This window comes from Oryza glaberrima, chromosome 6 (assembly GCF_000147395.1).
Source record: "Oryza glaberrima chromosome 6, OglaRS2, whole genome shotgun sequence".
Classification (NCBI taxonomy): Eukaryota; Viridiplantae; Streptophyta; class Magnoliopsida; order Poales; family Poaceae; genus Oryza; species Oryza glaberrima.
Window position 1 is genome coordinate 11,982,637 of NC_068331.1, and position 24,996 is coordinate 12,007,632.

At 46.8% G+C, this 24,996-nt stretch overlaps 2 protein-coding genes and 1 pseudogene across 2 annotated transcripts; all 3 read right to left on the bottom strand.

Annotated features, from left to right (window-relative positions):
* Positions 1-235: 235 nt before the first annotated feature.
* On the bottom strand, positions 236-4,558 carry LOC127777613 (thioredoxin reductase NTRA). Its single transcript, XM_052304210.1, has 2 exons — positions 3,309-4,558; positions 236-573 (listed from the first exon to the last, which is right to left on the bottom strand). Exons 1-2 carry the CDS (start codon positions 4,342-4,344, stop codon positions 503-505), a joined length of 1,107 nt encoding a protein of 368 aa, XP_052160170.1. The 5' UTR covers positions 4,345-4,558; the 3' UTR covers positions 236-502.
* A 6,861-nt stretch (positions 4,559-11,419) lies between these two features.
* LOC127777769 (uncharacterized) lies at positions 11,420-12,483 on the bottom strand. Its single transcript, XM_052304385.1, has one exon. It carries the CDS (start codon positions 12,253-12,255, stop codon positions 11,743-11,745), a length of 513 nt encoding a protein of 170 aa, XP_052160345.1. The 5' UTR covers positions 12,256-12,483; the 3' UTR covers positions 11,420-11,742.
* A 3,075-nt stretch (positions 12,484-15,558) lies between these two features.
* Positions 15,559-16,539, bottom strand: LOC127776142 (L10-interacting MYB domain-containing protein-like; annotated as a pseudogene).
* Between the last annotated feature and the right edge of the window lie 8,457 nt (positions 16,540-24,996).

Genomic DNA, 24,996 nt, shown 5'->3' on the forward strand with positions numbered 1-24,996 from the left:
AGTTATCTAAAAAAATATACTACACTATTAATATATGGTCCCACATATTATATACACATTGTGTCTTGTAGTTCGTGGTACAGCTAGCTACAAATATGTAGCCCGCTGCTTCTCTCTCTTCTTTTATCTCCTCGATATGTGTTTATAACTGGCCTGATCTCCTCGATATGTGTTTATAACTGGCTTACAGTCTGCTATTGTACCTGCTCTAATAAGTTTCATCTGAAACCAGGTGTAACATGAATGCTTCCTTTCTGGATTCACGATTTTGTAGATTTCCATGAAGTGTGCATAATTTGATGAAATTGTAACACAAGTTTCTGAGTGCTCACATGAATCATTTTTCTAACAACGTATCATGAATCTGAGGCATACAGACAAATACCAATCTGTTTTTCTTTGGTTGAGCAACCACAATTAACAACTTTGTGCCTTAGAGTGCAGCTCTTGCTACCGACGATGAAGTAGCTGAAGAACTGCGACCTGCTTGTCCCAGATATAGTCAATCAGTCTTGTCTTCCTGTGCTCCAATCTCCTGTAGGTAGTGCTCCGCATCCAACGCCGCCATGCAACCTGCATCAGACGTGTTTATCATAAATTTTGTTCACAGAAATTACATATATCAATGGGATAAGCTAATTCTCCGGAGATGGATTTTCAAGCAATAGATCACAGCTTTGGGGAACAGCTAACAGAATGGACAAAGTTGCACAGTTCTTTTGTTTTCTTTTCAAAAAGTGGACCTTTTAGTAACAAATAGACGCCATGTCAATGTAAACTATTTCTTGGCCAAGCAGGTCAGTTTGGGGGATTCAACAGAGTAAATGGCTTTTGGCCCTCAATATTCTGAAGCAATTAATGCAAACATTTTTCAAAAAGGAAATGCTTTTATCCTACACTTGCCGATTTGTATATTATTACTTTACCTCTTTTAATTAAGAACCATACATATGCAGTCACATAAGTGGTTATACAAACTTCATTGTGCCTTCTGGCCTTGTGTAAATTTTCACTATGAACGCATTCTTTAACTTCAATATTTTGCCCACCCTTAGCATTTCATCCAAGTACTCAATTTCTCTTGGTTTTACCATTCTACTTTCTGTTTGCGATCAAAGCTTAAAATTAATCATTCACTGCAGTATTATGGTGAAGTTAAACTTGGCATCTTGTTGACTCTTAAGTGTTTAAGACTTTCAGTTATTCAATCACTATAAAATGAAACCATCAAAATATATAGGAAAGGCAAATACAGTTCCAAGGTGATGACTAACAAATTCGAGCAAAAGAAATAGAGTGAAACATGTTTATGCCATCCAGCATCCTATATGTATCAACACTACTGTTTACAGAGGTACCGTATCTTCAGAAAAACTGATCGCAAAAAGTTAAAAGGTGAACCCCTAATAATTTCCTCACAGACTCACTCGTACTCAAGCTAGATCTATACAGATCTAACCATGATTCAAATAATCTATATATTCTGATCATATGTAGCTTGTATTTAGCATTTCATAAAAACTAGGCCATACAAAAAAAGCTGTAGACAAGTAATGGGTAATGGGGCCCCCTAACTGTTGCCATATTAGGTGAGTTAGGTCAAATGATTATAAGCAAGTAGATGTTGCATAGTTTCTTTTCTGCCGGTATGAGAATTGCCCTTGATACAGAATCCATATGTTCTTTAATTGTCCAATAACTTGATCTTTCCAAATGAAAAATCAGCAGCATTGGTAAGTCCTATCTGCATGTGCAGTGAGTTAATGATAGACTTCTTTAAGTTTAAAGCTACTGCCTACCGTTAGCTGAAACTCTCCGAGGAACTCAAATCTTTGAATGTTATTTACAAACAACAGAGAGGGAATCTCATGACTAAACAATGAGCAAGCAGATGTTTTCAAGACCCTGTTTGATAAGAAGGCTTATCCTGTTCTCAGGTTTAAGACACAGATTTAAGATCCAGCTACTCCAATCAGGCAGTATGAAGTGCTAGTAAGTAGTAACAACACGCCATGTATACACCCTAATTAAAAAAACAATTCCTACCCAATTCCTAAGAAACCGGAAGGAGATTAAAATTTTCATATTTCAGATGCAGATAGAATCAAACATGCTCTTCCCCTTCTTTTTTGGTTTTAATGTTCTGTTTGCACATACTAATTGAAAAATTTACTTATACGCTACATATATACAGTACAATTTGATCATCTTGGACACCACAAATTGCAGTGTTGGTGGCAAATGCACTACCAGCATAACCATCTCAAGAATGGATGGATACTACGTGTTCTGTTATTGCTCCAGAAATTCCCATATGAATGTGTTAACAGCAATAAATTCCATGTTGCCAGCTTATATTCCTCAATCAACTTCACAAACAACCCTTAGCACAGCATTGTAATACCAAAGTTACCACAGCTAGCAATCTAACCAAAAACAACCTATAAAGGAGGCATAATATGTCAGCGCAAACTTGCTAGTTAGCGGTCCATGGCAGTGAACCAACCATCTCTTCACCTCCACAGTCCACACAAACTTTTTATGGATTGCTCACCGAATTTCTTTAATATTATATACAAGTCCTTTCCATAAGTTATTCTATTCTTATTTGGCTTTCTAAAAAAGCAAATTTCATCTAGGGAAAATCCTGTTTATGCCACCAAGACAAACCCCATTATGCATAAGTGCACTACTTTTTTGTGCTTCTCATTTATGTTATTGTTCAATTAGACATTTCTTGTTATTGCCATTTTCACAACAATCCGCCAGTTCGGACTGTTAGCGAACCAACATAGCACATTATATCCTCATAGTACCCGTACCCACCTATGATGCGCAAATATGGCTGCTTTGAATGGGTATTTTGCAAGTATAGTAGAGATATAGGTGTTCTTTAAGTTCGTAAAATCATAATTTTAACCTGGCTAAGTCTAAGATGTTTGGATTTCCATCTATATGCACAAGTTAATTTCACAGTTGACATTTGTGAACAAAAATGGGTGATGGACATGTTTAATGCAAAAACCACATAGTTTGTTTTTAAAAACACATAGATTATTCACTCCCATAGTAAATGCACAGGCATTTTAGCTAGTATCACCAGAAAACGAAAGGTATTCTGTTATGGTTTTACCCCTGACCCTTTCCTCAGACAAGCATTGAGCCTGTGAAGGTCTTCGATCTGAATGCCGATACACCAAGTAATTGCATTGCTGAATTATCAAAGTCAATATGCTCCAATCGCCACAAATGTGCATCATACTCTGGTGGTATATATTAAGCAAAATTACAAGCTTTGAGTAGTATACCTGATCCCGCGGCAGTAATGGCCTGGCGATACTTCTTGTCCTGAACATCACCGGCGGCGAAGACTCCCTTGACGCTGGTGTGAGTGGAGCCGGGCTTGGTCACGACATAGCCATCGGAGTCCAGCTCGAGCTGCCCGCCGAGAAACTTTGTCGCCGGCTCGTGTCCAATGGCGAAGAAGAGCCCGGCGACCTGGAGGTCGGAGACCTCGCCGCTCACCACGTTCTTGACCTTGACGCCGGCCAACGGACCGCCGTCAGCGCCGCCGTACGCCTCGACGACCTCGGAGTCCCAGACGACCTGGATCTTGGGGTTGGAGAGGGCCCGGGCCTGCATGATCTTGGACGCGCGGAAGGCGTTGCGGCGGTGGATGATGTAGACGCGGGAGCCGTACTTGGTGAGGAAGTTGGCCTCCTCCATGGCGGAGTCCCCGCCGCCGACGACGGCGATGGGCTTGTTCCGGAAGATGGGCGCGGCGCCGTCGCAGACGGCGCAGGCGGAGATGCCGCGGTTCCAGAACGCGTCGGAGCCGGCGAAATGGAGGCGGCGCGCGACGGCGCCCGTGGCCACGACGACCGCGTCGGCGTGCACGACGGTGTCGCCGGAGGTGACGCGGAAGGGGCGGGACGAGAGGTCGACGGCGGTGACGGTCTCGGTGAGGATCCTGGTCCCGAAGCGCACGGACTGGGCGCGGCAGCGGTCCATGAGGTCGGCGCCGAGGATGCCGTCGGGGAAGCCCGGGAAGTTCTCGACGTCGGTGGTGGTGGTGAGCTGCCCCCCCGCGGCGATGTCGTTGGCGAGGAAGCCCTCGAAGAGCACGGGCTTGAGCTCGGCGCGCGCCGCGTAGACCGCCGCCGTGTGCGCCGCCGGCCCGCTCCCGATGATGCACACGCGCGCCCGCAGCGGGCCCGCGGCCGCCTCCTCCATCCCGTTCGCCGACGCGGCCGCGGCCGTCGCTGACCCGGACGCGGCGGCGGCTGCGGGCGCGAACTGGCGGGACCTCCGGAGCAGCGCCGCGAGCTTGGAGCAGAGGCGCATCAAGGGCGGCGGCGGCGGCGGCGGCGGCCGCCCGAGGTGAAGGGGTTTTTCTTCTTCTTGGCGGCTACGGGCTCGCGTCTCGGGCCGTAATTGGGCTCGAGCGGGCCGACGCACGGGTGGATCGCGTAGTGAGAGGGAGAGATTTTATGGGATTTTATGCGAGGTGTGTATGTGTTGTGTGGCCGTCAGCTATCTCTCTGTCTGCGAAGAGCAAATGTTGGGCACGGCTGCGTTGGTTGCTAGTGCTACTTGCTGCTGGTGTGTAAAGATGTGATGTTCAGTTTTCTGCTTGGTTGGTTTTACACTTATATGCGACCTGTCGAGAAAACCATCGAAAGAAAAGCTTAGTTACACTTAGAGTTATTTTATTATAAAAAAAATATAATAGGTACGACTCTAAGACTCTGTTTGGCACAATCCAACTTCAACTCTTTTGGAGCTACAGTCCAATCAAATAGTTTTAGTTCCACCTAAAATGGGAGCAGAACTGGGTAGAGCGCTATCACAAAATAGACTAGAGAGGTGGAACTGGATTTATCCTGCTCCACAACTCTACTCCAGACTAACTCCTGGAGCTAAATTTAGGAGTTGAAGTTCTACCAAATAGACCCAAAATCTTAAATCCATGTTAGGAGGCAGTAGAGCTAAATCGAACAAATGAGGACATGTTCGGCTATCCTAGGTGTTGTAGCATATATAGCTACTACAATGGCTGAAACTATCATAATTAAGAATTGTAAATTTAGTTATGTAACGTTGTTGTTTTGCAACTAAATCTAGTGCTATGAAACAAGCCCTAAATTTATGAGAAACATGAAGAGCTGAGCAAAACTTAGAACATAATAAAAAACAATTATAGAGAAGAAGCAGCCTTGACCCAACTCCATAATTCTGCCTACTCTCACCTTATTGATATTGTGGAGTTAGAGCACAACAAAATACTTTTTGGGTAGATCTAAATCCGTGGTGGAGAGGATCTTCTACATAGCCAAATCCAGAATAGCAAATTATAAATTTAAAGCCCTAATTACTAATACCTATTATGCTCACTTAGACTTCACAAATTTTCTTTTGGCTCAAGCACTACAACACGTATAAAATATTTGCATTTCAAAATGGTCTAAACAATTCTGATATATATTTCTGCATAAGTGAATTGCTTACGCAGTGGTTTTGTGATTGTCTAGTGTGAAAGTTATGCTCTACTTTGATGGACAGATGGGAGAACAACCTTGTATGCTTTTCTTTGGTTGAATGTAAAAGCAATCCACAGAAGCTTCCATTGAGAACATACTTACAAAGTTAGGCATTCATATTGCTGTCAAAGTTCGTTGTCGGGTCGACATGTACTGGCCAAACCGGAAAAGGATCCTGTCGTTGTTTATTTTGATTCTTGTCATCATGTTCAGTGCCCCAATGATTATGATGGTATTAGTATTTTCTTTCATTAATCAACGTTTGTGTTTGCCTGCTTTGGGTGTTTGTTTTTCTCAAGTTATATTGTTTGTTTTTGGGAAAGAAGGATACACGAAGCCACACAAGGGAGAGGGACATGCTACTGAATTCCCTCGCTTTTCCTTTGAGATTTGTGCTTATATTTATTCAGGTTTTCTACTGGGATTTGGTGTACTAGAATATTGTTCAATTGTTCTTTTTTCAGGAGGAAGACCTGACTAAAATAAACAAAAAAGGTTGATACTGCTCATTCTTCACTGGCCCGTTGCAGATTTGTGCTAGGAAATTTATCATGCTAACTAATGAGAATGGGCCTTCCTCTGTTGCTTGTGGCCCTTTCTTTTGCCTGCATATGTGGTTGCAATCTTAGTACGTGGCAGCAAAATTTTCATTCCATTGTTTCTTATAAAAAAATCATTAGTCTTCTTACAGGTACTAAATATTATTAATTGTTTATTATAGTTCCAATTAATGGTGTACACAATCACTTCAGATATTTCCGAAGAGTTAACCCGTGCATCACGGGAACATATTCTATGCACATAAGCTTTCCGTGCACACGGGAACATAAAAAGCCTTTAATTCTTTAAAATTGTGGAAAAATATAAAAATTTTAAACTTCTACTATGGGAAAAAACATTCCAACGGTTAATCATATCTATCCTTAATTTGTTGTTACTAAGTCATGTATCTTCACAAGGCAATTCAATTACAATAACTTTGAGTATCTTGCTATCACAATTTATGTTTATAGCAATATTTTTATGTTTATAGCAATATTGTACTGTATGTGTTCAGATGGTATACATGATATTTACTTACTCGATCCAAAAGTCGATGTCATATGACCTTGATCTATCTTATCTTCTAAGTAGTCGATGAATGATATTTAGATATGCCTAACCTATAGTTTGCCCTTATGAGATATAATTTTCAAAGAAACTATAATCGCATATTTTAATAATATAGATGCCCACGCATCGCGTGGGCCACCTTTCTAGTTGCCAGAAAAGTGGCAAAACTAACCTATTGTGTTCTTCCTCTCTTCTAATCTTCTATTGGATCCTCTATTTAATTTTGACACTGCTTGGTCCTCGCTCAATGCAGGACACGTGCCGCCACTCTAGTCTCTACTCTTGCATCAACCTAGTATTACCGAGCCAGTTTCAAGTTGTTGGTTCTACCAACTTAAAAGGGGAAATATGAGGTTGAAGAAGGAAATGAGAGAGATCGTCAACACGGTTAATTTCGTACTTTACTGTTAACAACCAAATTTGGAAATATTGGTATCGGAAACAAAGAGTAGATCAAAGCGGAATCAAAGGTGAAGATCGTCGCGGAAACAGAGTAGGAATCGGCTGAAGTCCGAATCGGCTACGATTGGGATCGGCTAAGTCCGAGTCAGACTGGGTTAGGTGATATAGCCAATTCCGACAATACGACTTGGTGTACGACATCGGGTCAGGTTGATATGCTTCAAGATAATTGCCACGCATGGATAGAGTCCTGAGAAGGCAATTGTATCTATTAATTAGGATATTTTATGTAAATTCCTTAGAGATATGTTTGGGCAAAAGTCTGCTGCAAAGACTTATGGTATTTTAGAGTTTGTTAGAGATAAGAGTCGTGTCCGATATGGACATATTTTGTAATCTCGGGTATAAATAGACCCCGAGCCCCATGTAATCAAATTAACACACATGTTCAATACAATCTCGGCGCATCGCCACCCTTTTTGCTTTAGTTTATTTCGACTAGTTCTTGCTTTCGGGTTGAGCTGCATTGGTTTCGATCTTCAACAAGAGGTAAAACTTGTTATGACGGCTTGCGTTCTCGGGATTAATGCTTCCATCTTTATGATACTCTAATCTTGTTTATGTAATTCGTCAAGTTATCATATATTTTATATAATCTCTGGCAATATTGCTATCTAACTACAATCGGCTAACATCTATCAATAGAGGGCAGCCAATTAGGTTAAATATCAACGTTGGCTTAGATTATATACAATATCTACCACTCTATGAAATTTCCAATGGCTTGATTGTTTAGATATTGTCCTTCTTTTCATACTTATAGCTGCATCAGTTGTTTGATCTTACGAGTCGTGATTAGAATCTCAATCTCTAGCCTGCTTCTTGGTTGCCGATTAGGGTAGCGTCGGGGTTTCAGCCGATCTTACCTGATTTAACTAAATTTGCTTCATATGCTTTATTGACATGTTAAATCTGCCCTTTATGTCAAGTTCTTATTGCATCTAGGTATATTAGGCTTTCGTTTGGTATATTCTGCTTGCTTTAATATCTTAACGTAGAGCGGTATCGGAGTATTAGCCGATACATGCTAGATCTATCTGATCGGCTATGCTATGAACATATATAGTCTCGTTGTTAGTATATATTTCGGTCTAAGTGATTTATATTGTCTCGGCATGGCGACCGATATATCCCAATCACTTGATTCAAGTATATATAGACATGAGGATTATATATTGTTAATATCTACAGCCGATCGGGTAGATTTAGTCTTTCTTACCTATTTATGATTGCCGATCGATTTACATATGACATCGGCTCGAAGATAAATGATATGTCATCAGCACCAAGCCGATCGGCTATCATTTATGGATTTAACCACGGTTTCTTTGTCTTTATCTCTTGTTGATTACAGGATCAAATCAACTGGCACGCTAGCATACCCGAAGGCGAGTTTGGACCTGCACTGGAGTTAAGCAGATCTCCCAGGCCTCGTGTTTTTCATCAATATTTACATGTCACTAAAATGGTTGTGATATGACATGGATGGCATAGAGGGGAAGAAAATTTTGAAGCGTTGATACATAGGAGGAAACTAGCAAAATTTTGATAGCATATAAGAAAACTTATGAACTTTGAGCACAATATAAGAAATTTTCCCAAAAATGTAAGGGCCGTGACCCAAATTAAGTCCCATATAGGGGTGGCAGCGGGGTGGGGCAGGGCCGGGTTAGACAGGAACGCCCCCGCGCTCCGCATTTCCCCCCCCCCCCCCCGCCCCTGTTCCCACATTGGTAACCGGGTGAAAAACCTCACCCGCCCCGCTCCCGCAGGGGACCCAGCGGGTGAGCGGGGCGCTGCACCACCCGGATGGAGTTGGTACTCTATTGAAAAAACACAAGACACTGAGTAAGAATATATTAAAATTTCAATAGCCACAGTCCACAAACTCATCATAGCATCAGATTGATGAGCCGGCCGCTAGCGGATGACGTCTTCTTGCAGACGGATCAGGGAGGGACGGAGGGCGCGCACTGGTGGCTGGTGGCGTCTCTTGCAACGGAGGCCATAGGAGGAGGGACGGTGGATGGCCGCGTGCCCGTGCGGGGAATCTTGCGGACGGATCTAGAGAAACGGAAGGCGCGCACTGGGGACGGGGAGGCTGGCCGGTTTCTCTTGCGATGGATGCTGGAGGAGAAGGGAAGGCGGATGGCCGTGCTAGGGAGCTAGCGGCGCTGGCGGTCGCGGCGAGCGAGCGAGCGACGCCTGGTGTGTTCGCCGCTCACGAGTCGCGGGAGATGCCAAGTTGCAGTCATGGTCCTAGGTAGTGGTGGCCGGCTGGGAGAACGAGGTCCGGAGGAGTAGGTGAAATTAGGGTTACAACTTATATATCCCCACCTAAATTGGCCAGATGGGCCTTGAAAGGTGATATTTTCTCTAGAAGCTTATATCCTCAAGGCCCCGCTGGGTCACCCGCGGGTGAATTACTTCCCTCGCCCCCGCCAATTTGCGGGGCCCCGCCCCCACTCACCCACGGGTGACAAATTCCACCCGTCCCCGGCCCTGTTGGGGCGGGGAGCCAGCCCTAATGGGAAAATTGCCACCCCTAGTCCCAAACAGCCAAGTTATGTATGGGGTTGAAACTGTCAAGCTAAGCGCCTAATTAATTAAGCGCAAGCACATCGATGATCTTGATCGTTTGATACCTGAACAGGGTGCAGGTGAGACAGTGCTTTCACAGATTGATCAGTATGTGGTGACATATCAGACATAATCTCCAGGGCCATAAACTAATTAACAAGCTGATCAAATGAGCGACATAGATAACAAATGCAAATGTATGATGGAAATTATGCTCACCGATCGATCCGTGACGCATTGATATCAGCTATCTTGGCACCATTTTGTCTAAAAAAGAAAAGCTATCTTGGCTCCAGCTTATTTTCTCTCTTTTCCAGAGTGCGTGGTATTGGTGCGAACTGAAATATTCGATTTCTCACTCAAAACTTGTACTACTGGAGAAACCATCTTTACTGGGTTGGGCAAAAACCACATTAGCCCCAGTTTTTAGGGACCGAAAAAATATTTTTGGTCCCGATTTAAAACTCCAAAGAGACTATATGATCATTAGTCCCGATTCATCCTTTGTCAGGGACTTGTCAGAGGGCCGGGGATCTTTAGTCCTAGATCCCCTTTAGTCTCGGTTGGTGTAACCAACCGGTACCAACAATTAAAAAAAACCCGCTGCAATTGGCCCTTATCTTCTCGGTGCGCACGCCTCCCACACAGCCACACTATATCTCTCCCTTATCTCCTCCGATCCCCTCCTACCTTTCCTACGATCCCCTCCCCTTCCCATCTCGCGGGCCGCGGCAGCGGCAGACGGTATACTCACAGCGGCGGTGAGCGACGGGCGTTGGCAGCGGCGACGGGCGTCGGTAGTGGCGGCGGCCCCCCTACCCTCCTCCACTTCCCCTCTCGAGGGCCATGGCGGCAACGGCGGGCGTCGGCAGCGGCAGCGGCCCCCCCGCCATCTCCTCCCCTCCTCTCCTTCCCCTTTCGCGAGCCGCGGCGGTGGCGATCGGCGGCGGGCGTCGGCAGCAGCAGCGCCTCCCCCTCCGCCCTCCTCCCCTTCCCCTCTTGCGGGCCGCGGTGGCGGCGGCGCCCTCCCCTCCACCGGATCCGGCGGGAGGGGAGGCGGTGGGCGGCGGCGGGCAGCCTATGAATTGTGTGACTTTAGATGTTTTTAGATGAACATTTTTTGAGATGTTTTTTTGAATCTGTTGTGAAGTCTATTTGATCTATGAATCTGTGAATTTGAGTTTGTGATGTTCGATCTGTGAGTGCGTGAATTTGATATGTGAATTTGAGAAAAACAATGAAAAAAATAAAGATTTTTAGTTCTAGTTATTTCACCCTGTTAAATATGTGATCCGAATTTTGGGCCCATAGTATATTTGGATTAGTTATCTAATATGACTCTACTTTATAGGATTAGTTTCCTATTAGGACTCATAGATTTCTCTTATATATATATCCTTTTTAAGCCGTACAGGGAGGGGTGCGACAGCTCTATGTATCCCCTGCATTTGTAACCAATTCCTCTATAGTGATCATTGCCGGTCGGCGCCCGTGGTTTTTTCCCGCAAGGGTTTTTCCACGTAAAATTCGTGTCTCCATTGTGCATCTATTTTCATAACACACCCGGGACTGAAGATACCCATCTCTAGTCCCGGATTCATGGTTCCGGTTTACAACCCAGGACTAAAAGGGGTTGCAAACCGATGAGACATTTTCCAGCAGTGTTGGATCATCATCAAATCGATCAAGACCTACGAAGATACTACTAAAATACCAATGCGCTTATATATATATGCTTGACGAATCAAGTGCCACTTCCACTTACATCAACTAACAAATACTCTTTTCTTTGCTTTTCCACTAACTAACCTAACTAAAACATAGTAGAAAACTAATCCAAAGGAAAAAAAAACAAGAAATGATAAGAATTAACAGCAAGAGTACTTGATAGAATTAATCATGGCGAATTGAGAATTGAACAAACAGCACATGTACACTAAGAAAAACATGATGACATCTCACGGTGCAAATGCATGCATGTACACATGGACGCATATGGCCGGACAGACAGCTAAGCCTTGTGTGACCTGTACGTAATAAACCATCCTCACTTGACGCGGTTATCTCTCGCCGGCGTGGCGCCGCCGCCGCCGCCGGCGTTGTTGTTGCTGCCCTTGATGAACTCGAGGCACTCCGCGACGGCGCGCGCGTAGAACGAGTTGGACCGCATGCACGGCGGCCTCCGCGCCGCCGCCTTGTTGTTCCCGCCGCCCGCCGTGCCGTCCGCGTGCAGCTTCCCACCACCACTCGCCGCCGCGACCACGTCCTTGCCGCCGCCGAGCACTGCCAGGGCCCTCCTGCCTTTGCCTCTCAATGACGGCGACGTGCTACCACCGCCGCCGCTGGGGACGACGAGCCCCCTCGTGAGCAGGCGCACGCTGCGCACGCAGCGGCCCAGGATGCCGAGCAGCGTCCACAGCCTGGCGCGCAGCCGGCGCACGGAGAGCCGCCGCGTCGGGATGAGCCGGAACCCCCTCGCCGCCGCCGGCCGCCGCCACCACCGCCGTCCCAGCCTCGCGTACGACGACGACGAGTAGTACTTCATCTCCTGATCACCCATACACGTACGGTACGTAGCTTCCCTAATCAGCTGCTTAACTGACACCCTAACCACCCAATCAATCTACAAGCTAATTAAGCATTAGCTGCGCCGGCTGCAGGTCAAGTCAAGTGGCAAGAATGGAGGATATATAGCGAGAGGAAGACGAACACGAAGACGAAGAAGAAGAGATGAGGAGGAAGAAGGCAGGAAGGAAGGGTAGGTGGGGCTTTGACGACGAGAGCTCACTCGTTCGCTAGCAATGGAGTGTGACGGGAGATTCGGAGACATGGCGGGATAGATTAATTGGTTTAATGGCCATGCAAAGTAGGAGGAGGTGACCACCGGATATTATGGACAAAAGCGAAAAGCTGATGAACACAAAGTGCGCGCTAATGATCAGTGCGTCTGATCGTGCATGCTGTTTAATTAGTTAATTAATTAATCAATTGAGTCTTTTTGAAATGAATTGAAGATGGTTTCGTAATTTGATTATTTTTTTCAGTCACTGCCGTGGAGGTTAGCGCGATTTTTTTTTGAATTACACCGTACAATGCAGACACTCACAACGCACGTGCACTCACCCCTATAAACACACGCACGCAAACCCTACCCCTATGAGCATCTTCGAAGACTGCGCACTCACCCCTATGAACACACGCACGCAAACCCTACCCATGCGCACTCACCCCTATGAACACACGCACGCAAACCCTACCCCTATGAGCATCTTTGAAGACTGCACACTCATCCCTATGAACACACGCACGCAAACCCTACCCTATGAGCATCTTCGAAGACTAGGCCGGCAAATTCTGGAGAGATTGACGAAGTCACCACAGGCGCCTCGCTGTCGACGGGTACGTCGCCTACTATTGAAAGCACAACGTCTATGAACACGCGCACGCAAACCCTATCCCTATGAGCATCTTTGAAGACTAGGCCGGCAAATTCTGGAGAGATTGACGAAGTCACCACAGGCGCCTCGCTGTCGACGGGTATGTCGCCTACCACTGAAAGCACAACGCCGTTAAATCCTGGAAAATTCGCTCCCGTGGGGAGTCGAACCCAGGACCTCAGGTGCTACTGAGGCTCTTGTAACCCCTGGGCTACAGGCCCTTTCGCAGGGTAGCGCGATTTTGTGGGCGTGCATTAATTAATATCTTGAAAATTTTAACATCACGTATTATGAAACTACAGTTATAAGTGATGGGATTGAATTGAAGTTGGTGTCATAATTTGGATTTTATTACAGCCAGTGCCGTGAAGAATAGCTCGATTTAATGCAAGTCTATTAGTTAATCCACTGATAATTTTAGCTCTATGTACAACGAAACCAGTTTACTATAGGTTGTAACCCTTATCTCTATTCTACCCTATAATTCACCAACTCACTCTTAAACCACGTTTGGTAGGGCTCCAAACTTATACTCCTAGCTCCAAACTCCAACTTCAGTGGGAGCTTGAGCTCTAGCTGAAAAGTGTTTGGCTAGTTTTGTCAGCTTCAGAACTCCTGAAAGAGAGGATAGGAGGAGGGAGGTTGACAATAGTATACTTGTGGTTTGTGCTGTTTTCGTGGTATATAACTGATAATTGTTTATTTTTCTTTAGAATTTCAACAAAATTGTAAGGTTAAATAATAATTGACAAAATAGTTGACATAATTAGCAAATAATACAAATGTTCAGTACATTGATAATAGTAGCATTGTCATCGAAACATAAAGCAAAGGTCCAGTACAAAACTCGCTCGATGGTATAGTTCTGTCATCCCGCAATACGACTAGCTAGGTCATCACGAAAATCATTCATAAAGGCATCACTTTGACCCTCGGTGGAACTATCCGACACATCCTGGGAAATGACATATCTCCTAAATCTCTTGAGAATGGTAGGCACATAATCTAGATTCCTATCAAACCTATGAAAATGCCTCTATCCGGTGCATCATGGTCACGAATGAAATTATGCAATGTCATTGTTGCCGTCACAACCATCTTTTGCTTTGGTAGCGGAAAGCTAGGCATTTTTAGGAGAACTCGCCACTTCATTTTCCATACACCAAAGCATCTCTCAATGATAGTGCGCAAACTCGAGTGTAAGAAGTTGAATTTTTCTTTCAGGGACATGATATCTTTGTCTATTGTATGGTGCCAAGTAGTATGGACGATTGGGATATCCAGCATTGACAAGATAATATTTCCCTACGATTAAAAAAATTAGAAATATTCCAATTTAGAATGTCTTCATAGAAAAAAAAGACAAGACATAATATGTGGCAATTATCTTGGGGAGGATGTGGGAAGACAGCTATATCGGTTTCCAACGCATTAAATAACACAGTGTTGTCATGCATCGATCCAGGTTCTCCAATAGACGCATAGGTAAATCTCATGTCATGATCACAAATAGCCATAACATTTTGATCAATTTAGACCTACTAATATACCTAACTTTATCTTCATCTAGAACTACTGCAAGGACATGAGTACCGTCAGCCGCTCTAATACAATCTTTGAAATATGGCCACATGTGACGGTCCCTCCTAATTCTATATATCATGGTTAGTAGGGAAGTTTGGATCTTTTGGACACTCGATATCATGCCCCAATGCTACCACAACAAGTAATACTTCTTTAAACTTCCTAGAAATTGTCTCACTAGAATGTTTGAAACGGTTTTGTTTTCTTTGGTTTGATGAACCATCACCAAATATGTATAGAAAAATTGCAAGTGCCTCTATTGTATGCATGTGTATAGTAGATTCAAGCTTGTACTTACTAACCAATAGATCATGCAATGCAATGAAGGTATTCCCATTCATACCAAGCATCTTGTAGCATTCACCTCGTGTGGCCAACGTTTCTTGCACCCATCCCATTCCATTGAGGTGTAATGTCCTTGGCAGAGCCTGTTCCAAGAAGAGTGAGTTATAACTCTCTACAGCTTTTCTAGTAGAAGAAAGATTTGATGCTACAGTTTCGAACAAATGCATGGTAAGCTCATCATATTCATATTCCTCATGCTATGAACCATCTTCACTATCACGTGACATCTACACGTAAAGTTATGCAACATAAATTAGAACATATGCAACATGATATTCATGAAAACTTGCTGAAATTGCATAACATAGGTCTGAACAAATGCAACAATTACATGAAATAGGTCTGAAAATAATTGTTCATAGTTGGAAACATCCCATACTATAAGGTAATACAAACCAACAATAGTTCATAACTTAAATCAAATCATAGATAGTTTTCTGAAATGAAAAGACACAATTAAAACAAAGGGATACATTCCATGGCCACACCACATACAACTAGTTTCCGTACTTCACTTCGTACTTCTTCTTAAGCCATGAAAAACGTCCTACAGGAGTGTGCAATGAATTGACAAACATCTCTCTTTGATCTTTTTTGATAAAAATCTCAGTTGCAATGAAGTGCTCATTTGTCCCTTCAACTGCCCCACATTCCTCCACCAAGGCCATAACATCCTTTATGGAACAACCCGGAGGATCTTCTCTTGACCTAGCAAATGATTGAATGGATGATAATGTCTGTGCTGAGAGATCATTACTCTTCGACATCTCCTCTACCATCTTTTGGGATCCACTCTTGCTCTTTTTCCCCTTATCCATCTTTGATCCACCACCATCCCTCTTTCTCTTGACAGTTGGTTCATCCTTATATGTTTCCTCATCGATTTCATTGTCATCGGCAATATGAATTGCATGAGTGGTGCTTGTCGGGATGGTGCCTTGTCCTAAAGACCAATGGTCAGCACCAGTATTGCGAATGTCTTCAAACATCTTCTCAAGTAGCTCCTCATTTTGCAAGCCAGCCTTCATGAACTTTGCACACCCGGGTATGTCCTGCATAACATGGCATTATAAAATTGAGTTAGAACACAAAACCTAGTACATCAATTCTTAATTTTACACATTATTATAAAATACTTACTGATTTCAATTTCTTCCAACATTCTGCAGTCGCCATCTTTGTTTGCCTTGAGTTGTCCCATCCTAAACCTGTTTGAGTTCTTAATTTCTCCCAACAGTTGTATTCGATCTTAAGTTTATCCTATTTGTTCTTAATTTGAAGCCTAGCGTACCCCAAACCTGTTCTTGCAGCAAATTGTTCAATGACTTCGTCGTACCCAAGATTAGATAAATGGCGATTTGGTCGATTACCATTTACTACAAAAAGCTCACATACAATACAATTCAAGTGTTGTGGTCATTCCAATCAGCACAATCCATTGCCATCTTAACACCTTTTGAAGACTCATTTTGAGCCATCCCTGCCATCCACCCAATCACACCTTTCTTTTTTCAATACTAATGTAAAAAAAATATTTACACGGAGGCTAGCAGTACTCAGGTATGTGCATAAAAAAATGTCACTTTGTCCTAATCTAAAATATAAACGCAAAATCACCCAAAGTGTTCCCTTTTTTTATAGAAGTAACATGCACTGGGCAGATATATGCAAATCATTGCTTGCATTTCCTTGCAAGCATTCATTCCATTTTGAATGCATAAACCAATGGCAACAATTCATATAGTGAACATCATCTCCATTCTTCATATCCAAAATCAGGATCACAAACCCCATGAAGTATGAACCCCTTTATGAATGAAAGAATCGGCTTATGTTGCTATATCAATCCTTATCATATACAAAGAAGAATCACCCACAACATACATGCAAAATCAACCTATTTTGTTCTTGGTCCAGATCTGAATCGAAAAAAAATGGAAAAAAAAGAGACGAGATTATCTTGCGCTGCCTAGCCGCCGGCCGCTAGTCCTGGAGCTGCTGCCCACGCGTCCTGAGCTGCCGCTCGACCTCCACCGACCATGCTGGCTACTTCCCGCGCATCCCTAAGACGCCGCCGCCCGCGCTTCGCTAGGCCAGATGTGCCGCCAGCCCTAGCCGCCGCCTGTGCTCACTAGCAATGGGAGGATGAATACGGGATGTTAAGGATGAGGTGGGTTGGGTATGGTAGGTCAGTGGCAATTTGCTGCAAATACGTTAAAAATTAAATTATAGTAAACTAAGTTCAAAAACCCAACTCCACCCCCTTAGTTCAATTTTTAGGAGTAGCTCTGCTAACTCCACTCAAAAAACTAAGGATCTATACCAGTTTGGCATAGCTCTGGCTCCAGGTAAGTTAGGAGCTAGAGCTGTGCCAAACGGGGCCATACATGTTACATTCCTCATTCATCATCCAATCCAACGGCCCAGGATCATCCAATCCAATGTTTTAGATCGTCCCGTATTTCCCTTATCCCCTCCGTAGCCCGCACGCATATCACCTACTCCCCTCTCACAGAAATCATGCGCTCTCCTTCCCCCATCCTCTCGTCCCGCCAGATCGATCCCCCTCCCCTCGCCATCGCCACCTCCTCCTTCATCTGCTGCCACAGCAAGCGCCGCCTCACTCCCCGCTGCCGCGGCACCCGTGACGCTGCCTTGCTCCTCACTCCAATCGCCGAAGCCGAAGACCACCGAGCCAGCAACAATCTCCTCTGCGTCCACCGCTGACCAGCTCCGCCGCCCGCATCGCCGATCTACTCTTCAACTTCACGTCAGAGACCACTTCGCCGCCTCCGCGCCGATTCCGACGCCTGCCAGAACACATTGCCACCATCACCCTCGTGCCTGATCTTCGCCTGATCTCCTTCGTGCCTCCGGACAACATCGCCGCCATTGCCGTATACTTCTTTGCCAATCACAATTTTCTGCCTCCATGGTCATATTGCCTCTAGATACGGTTCCTTCGCCGTCGACACCAGTTCCGTGGACCACGTCCACACCGCATCTCACATCCCTGGACGCGAGCCACCAGCAACAAGGCATTTCAACTTCAGGTTTGGGATGATTGCATTATCTATTCTATTTGTGCAGTTCAATGGAAATGTTTATGTTCGATGGTAAAAGAGTTCAATGGAAATGGTAGGACTAATACATATAAATTTATGTTCGATGGTAAAAGAGTTGTTTTACATTCTATGACTCCAGCTGCTGCTTTGAAAGATGATCTTGCAAGACTTGAATGTGAAAAGAAAGTGAAAAGTGAAAATCAGATTATTGCTAAACATCCTGCTTCAACTAGTAAAATAGAACCAAGTACCACAAAGAATGAAATTAAGTTGAAGGGTGCTTTGTTGGCTTCTAAATATAATATTGGTGCACTAGATGAGCCAGATTCTTGTTGCTATGCTCTATTTTGCAAAGATCCTACACTCACATTGGCTACTGCTCCTAGTACTTTATATTCTTTGCAACCCGCTATTACTAACCTTTTGCAGGAATATGAGGATGTTTTTCACGATGAGATACCTCCAAGAATGGCCACTGGACGAGAGAGTGCACACAATCAAGAAGATGGGATTGAGTCGAGGACGACTCCAATTCAAGAAGGGGAGGATGATGAGGACATCACTTCGTCGGATACGCTCATAACTTCACATGTTCCAATGATAATTCCAAGTCCAAGTCCAGTTCGGCCTCTGGAGACAACACTGACTTCAAACGGACCTAGCGCCTTCATGCCAACTCCGATTTGGGTGATTTTGGACTTCGTGGAAAGATTATCTCGCTACCTTTCAAACGCATCTGGTCTCATGTCCAAATTCATGTCGAGTCAACGGGAATCGCCAAAACAAGACAGTGCTGTTGCTGAAACCGAACTTGGGCCTTGGGTCTTGTAATAGACTTGGCCCATCTCGGAAGTGTCTCCCTCCACCTCCACGAATTAGCACTTAACCCTAGCTTTATTTTCCTCTACAAATAGCTTTGTACATCCTCAAAAATAATTGGGTTTTGTTTAGTTGAATTTTGCCAAGTGCCATTCACCTTGTCTCTAGTCCTCGCTCGATTAGTCGGCGACTATTGATTCAGAGCCCCCAATAGTTGGTGTGTTGATTTGCCGGGTCTATTAGATCTACCACTTCAATCGTAACTATTCATTTGTGCTTAATCACCTATTCGCAATATTTAGATTGCATCTTATCTTGTTCTTGCAGTGTTCTCTCGTTTGCATTGCAGGGATCATCAACCGCGCGTCACGGTTGGTACGACATCGTTTGTGGTGTAGCGATTGCACGGCGTCCTGGACTTGTTCTGGTTAGTAGCCACGTCGCAAACGTCGCACTCGATCAAAGCGAGAGTTATCCCCTCACCAGAAGATCGGGCTACGAGAGAGAGCGTCATCAGGATGATTCCGATTTGTATTTGAATTGAGGTTGAGATTTTGTTCTTGGTAGGATTGGATTGTAATGATGTGGGATTTGGAGAGGAGGTGCGCGATGAATCGTAATAGGAAAAATTAGTCCGTAATGACGGACGAAAACGCAATGAAGGACGCATGTGACGACCGGAAAAATACGATTCTTTATATTGGTTAAGATTTGACTGATATGTGAGCCCATATATTTTGTTTTAATTTTTGAATTTTTTAAATCTCGATTCTAATTTCACATCAACGCCCTATGGGACAAGGACCAAGTCGAACCATCCATATAGACGCGGCGTCAACCGAAACCACCATCCAAACGCCTTGAGACATTATTTGAACTGGTTTTAGAAGTTAAGAAACGTGTGATGAATTTTGAACTCAAATTGAGGAACCGTGAACTTATTCCACAAAGAAACGACGTTGAGATGAAACCTAATGTGCTGGCTTCCCTACATAAGCACACAAATCCATGCTTAGTGGGCTGGGCCAGTGGGCCGTCTCCATAATTCCATGCTTCTGTGTCTGTCTTCTACTCGATCTCCTACCCTGGCACTTTGACCTCTACCTTCAAAAGGTGCTCGCCGGCTTTGATGGACAGGCAGAGCCCAGCCGTCCGCTATCTCGGCAAAGGTGAATTATATTATAAATTTAAAAATATATTCATTTAATTTTTAAAAACACTTCTATATAGAAAATATGTACACAAACGTATCATTTAGTAGTTCAAAAGCGTGTTAACGGAAAACGAGAAAAATACTGTTTTAAGTTGCTGAAAAAAATAGTTACGAAGAAAATTCGGGCAACTACCACGTTTCAAATATCTTCTATTCTGAGGTCGTTACGTCGACATTCATCAACATTTGCTGCAGCCGTTCCAATTCTTTTCGATACGTGTCGAGGAAATGAGGGGTAGATAGTACATGATATATTATTGAGGCGCATGCAATTGTAGATAGTACATGATATTTCTGAATTTATTGTACACATGTGTGAAAGAACCGCGTTTCAAACTTTCCCCTCTCGCGTCGCCTCCCCCAGGCGACTCAGGAGGCGATGTCGCTGCCGTCTTCCTTCCCCTAAGCACCTCCTCCCCTGCCTCGCGCCGCCTGAGCGGGCGCTGGCAAAGCCGTGCGCTCGCAAGGACGGCGGCGGTGAGGACTCGTCTCACCTCGCCTCGCATCCGGCGGCTGGGGGCGCCGTTTCGGAGCGGCAGCGGCGGCGCCCAAATCCGTGCCGGGCCTGGCCAGATCTAGGGTTGGAGCAGCCGGCAGTGGGGAATGAAGGTGGCGGCGGGGGTGCTTGGTGGCGGACGCGGCACTGCGGAATTTGGCGGCGACGGTGGTGGCGTTTTTTTGCCAGATCTGGACGGCGGCGACGGTCGTGGCTGGCGGTGGCAGGCGTGTTGACGGCGGCTGCGGCTGCAGATGGCGGCAGGTGACGGCGGCAGCGGCTGTGGAGGCAACGGCTGCGGCGGCGGGCGAAGACGTGGCGGCGGTGGCTGACGGTGACGGCGACAGCGGCTAGGCTGCGCCTGTGGTGGTGGCGGCAGTGGCTGACGGCGATGACAACAGTGGCCGTAGCTGCGTCGAGGTGACGACTGCGGTGGCTGGCTGCTGCTGGCGGCTGGCGCGATGGCGCCCGTGGTGGTGACGGCGGTGGCTGATGGCGACGACGAGAGTGGCTGCAGCTGCGACGACGACAGCTACGGCTGGCGACGGTGGGAGATGCAGAGGCGGGGAAGGCGTCGTGCAGACGATCACTGGCGGCAGCAAGTGGAGGCGCGACCGAGGTTGCGGTGGGAGAAGGCATGGCGGTCTCGGACGGCTAGCCGGAGGCGTGGAAGACGGCAGCATTTTGCCGGCGCGGTGGCGATTGGAGGAGGGTCGGAGGTCGGCTTGGTGCAGAGAGGCGCAGCCGATGGCGGCAGGCCTGATTGGCGCGAGAGGCGTGTCCGGTGGAGGTGGCTAGCACGGTGCGAGAGGCGCTGCTGGCTGCGACGGAGGCCAGCTTGGCGCGGGAAGCGCGGCCGATGGAGGGAGGCCGGATTGGAGCGAGAGGTGCGTCCGGTGGAGGAGGCTGGCTTGGCGTGAGAGGCGCGGCCGGTGATGGAGGAGGCGACCTCGGAGTGAGGAGGAGCTACCGGTGGATGTGACGCGGTCTTCGGCGCACAAAGGCTGGCCGACGGGGGGCGCCGGTGCAGTGGTCCCACATGTCGGCAGAGGATGAGTGGTGGTGGAGCATTGGTGTGTTGGCCGTGTATTCGCAGGTGGTGAACGGTGGGTGAAAACCCAGTACGGCCTTGGCCGGACCGACAACGATGGTTAATACCCCTTCCTGAGGGCGTTGTCATGCTGTCTCACCGCTCAAGGGTAGTTGCCAGGCGAAAGCCCAGTCTTGGCTCCGTTGAGCCACGACGGACGGCGGTGGCGGTTTTCCGTTGCTTCTCTTCTTGAAGACGTCGTTTTGGCATCCCCTAGCCGAAGCCCCTTGATCAACTGGTGCAAACACGCTCTAGGAGTTGGCTTTGCGTTGGTTGTGAGGGCGTTTCTTTTGGGCAATCTCGTCTGTAACGCCCCGATTTTCGGTCGGGATTAAAAATAATTAAATAATGCATTTTCTAGAAATTAAATAAAAATTAAATCAATTTAATCAAGTGAAATTATAGAGGAAATGAAAATTTCCTTTAAAAATCATTGGCCAAGAATATTTTGTAATATTCTTTGTGCCCTAAAATACCCTCCAGATTTTTTCCGTGAATTTTCGGAGCTCAAGAAATAATTTTAAAGTCACAAAGTGCATTTAATCATTTTAAATAAAAAGAAAAAAATTAAAAGACTCTCCTTTCCCTTGGGCCATTTTTTGGCCCAAGTCCTCCCTTCCTCGGGCCGGCCCAGCTCGCTCCCCCTCTCTCTCAAAGTCTGGCGCACCTCCCTCTCCTGGCCTCCCCTCTCCCTCCCTCGCCGACAGGTGGGCCCGGCGACCCCACTTGTCAGCTCCATCCCTAACCTCCAGCTCTATCCCCAACCGCCGCCCATGGCCGTCCACTACACCGCCAAATCCGCCACCTCCCGTCTCCCGAGTTTGCATTCAACCGCGTGGACTCGGTCGCCTCCACGTCCTCCACCATTTTCCCCACTCTCCCCATGAAAATCGGCGCCGATTAACCCCTCCACCACCCCCACGTCAGCGCCCTACGTCGCCGGCCGTTTGCCGCCCTCATCGGCCACGATTCTCCCTCCCCGAGCGTATATAAACCATTCCCACACCTCCCTCTCCATTTTCCCCTCTCTCCCGTGCCCTCTCGTGCCCAAAAACCACAGCGCCACCGCCGTTCCTCGCTTCCGCCGCTCGCCGGCGATTTCCAGCCGCCCCTCACCACCGCTCCATCTGTCGCGCGCCGAGCCGCCGCCACCGCCAGCTTCGCCGCCGCAAGGGCAAGCCCGGCCGCCTCTTATTTCCCCCTCTCCACCCCCTGAGCACCACTCCCGCCGCCAACCCGAGCCGCCGCCGCTTCTACCGCCTCCAGTCGCCCGCCACCGCCGCACACCACCGTTGGTCCCACTGGCTTCACCATGCCTTGCCGCTTCCCGTCCACCCCTCCTCCTCCTCCAATCATCACCGAAACTCCACCTCCGCCGTGCACTCGAGGCCGCCGCCGTGTTTGCTGCCTCCAGCCGCTTGCCTCCGGTGCTCGTAGCCACGTCCGGCCGCGCCGACAACCCCTCCGTCTTCGCGGTGTCGAGCCGCACGACGGCCACCCCTCCCTCTTCGTTAATCGCCGTCGGAACTCCGTCCCCTTCGCTTGAGGTGAGCATCTGCCGTCCCCTCTCATCTCCGGTCGACGAATCACGCCGCCGTGAGCCACCTCTCCCCCTCCTAACCCCTCTCCCTCCATCCGTAGGTCGCGGCCGTCCTCGTCCGCCGCGTCCCGCCCGTGGAGCCACCGTGGGAGCGCCGTCCCGCCGTCGTCCCGAGGAGCTCGCCGCCGCGCCCGTCGCCCCTTGTCGCCTGGCGCACGGTGAGGCCTCCTTCCTCCTCCCCTTTTCCCCTCTGCCTCCTGTGTCCGGCGCCGCGTCGTGCCGCCATCGCCGGCGGGCGTCCGGCCGTCTGCTGCCGCTGTCTTGCCCGGTGGGCTGGCGAGCCAGCCAGCCCCCTCTGCTGCTTTAGGGGCGCCGCCCGTGGACCACCCCGTGGTCCCGGTGCACGGTGCACCGCCCTTCCCCTTTGGCTGATGCGTGGGGCCCGCTTTTGGTGCACTCGGTCCACACCCGCCCCTCGCTGACGCAATAATCCTTGTTCTCTTGTTGTAAAATAAATAATAATTGTGTAATAAATTGCATTTAATTATAGAAATCCATTTAAATGGCTCAAAACTTCTAAAATTCATATCTAATTCATACGAACTCCAAATTGGGCCATTCAACTTGCAAAATTCATCTAAAATTGAGTTCTACCTGTTTTGTTTACCTTTTATGTACTGTTTTCTTGGTTTTTATTAGGATTTTTCCTCGTTTTGCGTGCCAGCGTGTAGAATCCGCTGTTTCGGAAGTTCGCAGTCGCGAGGAAAAGAGTTCAGAAGGTTGAAGTGAAGAAGCAAGGCAAGTCACACATTCCTCCTTGAGCATGTTGATCCCAATTTGTAAATGTTTTACCGTTTACAAATAAATATGCATGTTTTGCTAATTACATGGGATCCGGGTATTACCTATCTGCTTGCTTGTGCCATGTTTACTTGATATCCGTTCTTTGTTAAACTTTTGTGATAATTCGACTAGCTCGTGTTACTTATGTGACCTAGCTAGAACTATATGCTTAGCCATGCTTAATTACCACTAGCTCAGTTGATGGGATAATTACAGTTTTAGACCTCTTAGCATCATGATGAGCTGCGTGCTCGAGACATCTAGCCATGTTTCGTTGGTCGTAATTATCCAACTAAAATGCGACTTATTGGTGGGCTGTGGGTGCATGGTTTTACTGGTCGCACCCATGGCAATTAAGAACCGGTTCGCGGGATGCACTGGAAGACATACAACGCTTGCCACAAGCGGGAATGGGTAACTGCCTAACTTGAAGTATAGCTTTCCTCTGGCTGACTTTCCCAGGCAAGGGTGGGTGTGATGGAGTTGGGTCGGCCGGGGTGTTCGGTTGATCGGCTTTCGGATTCACCGTGGCACGAGAGGGGACTGCCCGCTGCCTTGTGAGGAGTGGGGGTGAAACCTGAGGTGTGGTGCGATTGGTCAGAGGGGGTTATATGAAGGGTCTTGTCACAATCACTCGACATGGTGACGTGTGCATCATGGGCACATGATGATGCGGTGACATGCCGGTGGATTGTGTCTTGTGGGTACAGTTGTGCACCTCTGGCCAGAGTAAAACTATTCGAATAGCTGTGCCCGCGGTTATAGGCGATCGACCAGATTCACCGTGATTAGTCTCACCCCTAATAAATCGACCCAATGCACTGTAGTTCAGGTGGGTTGGTTGGGCCTGTTCAACGTGGTGTAGCGTT

Bases quoted from the DNA above. Each gene is read 5' to 3' on its own strand.
- LOC127777613 (XM_052304210.1), bottom strand. From the start codon at position 4,344: ATGCGCCTCTGCTCCAAGCTCGCGGCGCTGCTCCGGAGGTCCCGCCAG. The intron at 574-3,308 runs GTATACTACTCA...CGTCTGATGCAG, and splicing joins CATTACTGCCGCGGGATCAG to GTTGCATGGCGGCGTTGGAT.
- LOC127777769 (XM_052304385.1), bottom strand. From the start codon at position 12,255: ATGGGTGATCAGGAGATGAAGTACTACTCGTCGTCGTCGTACGCGAGG.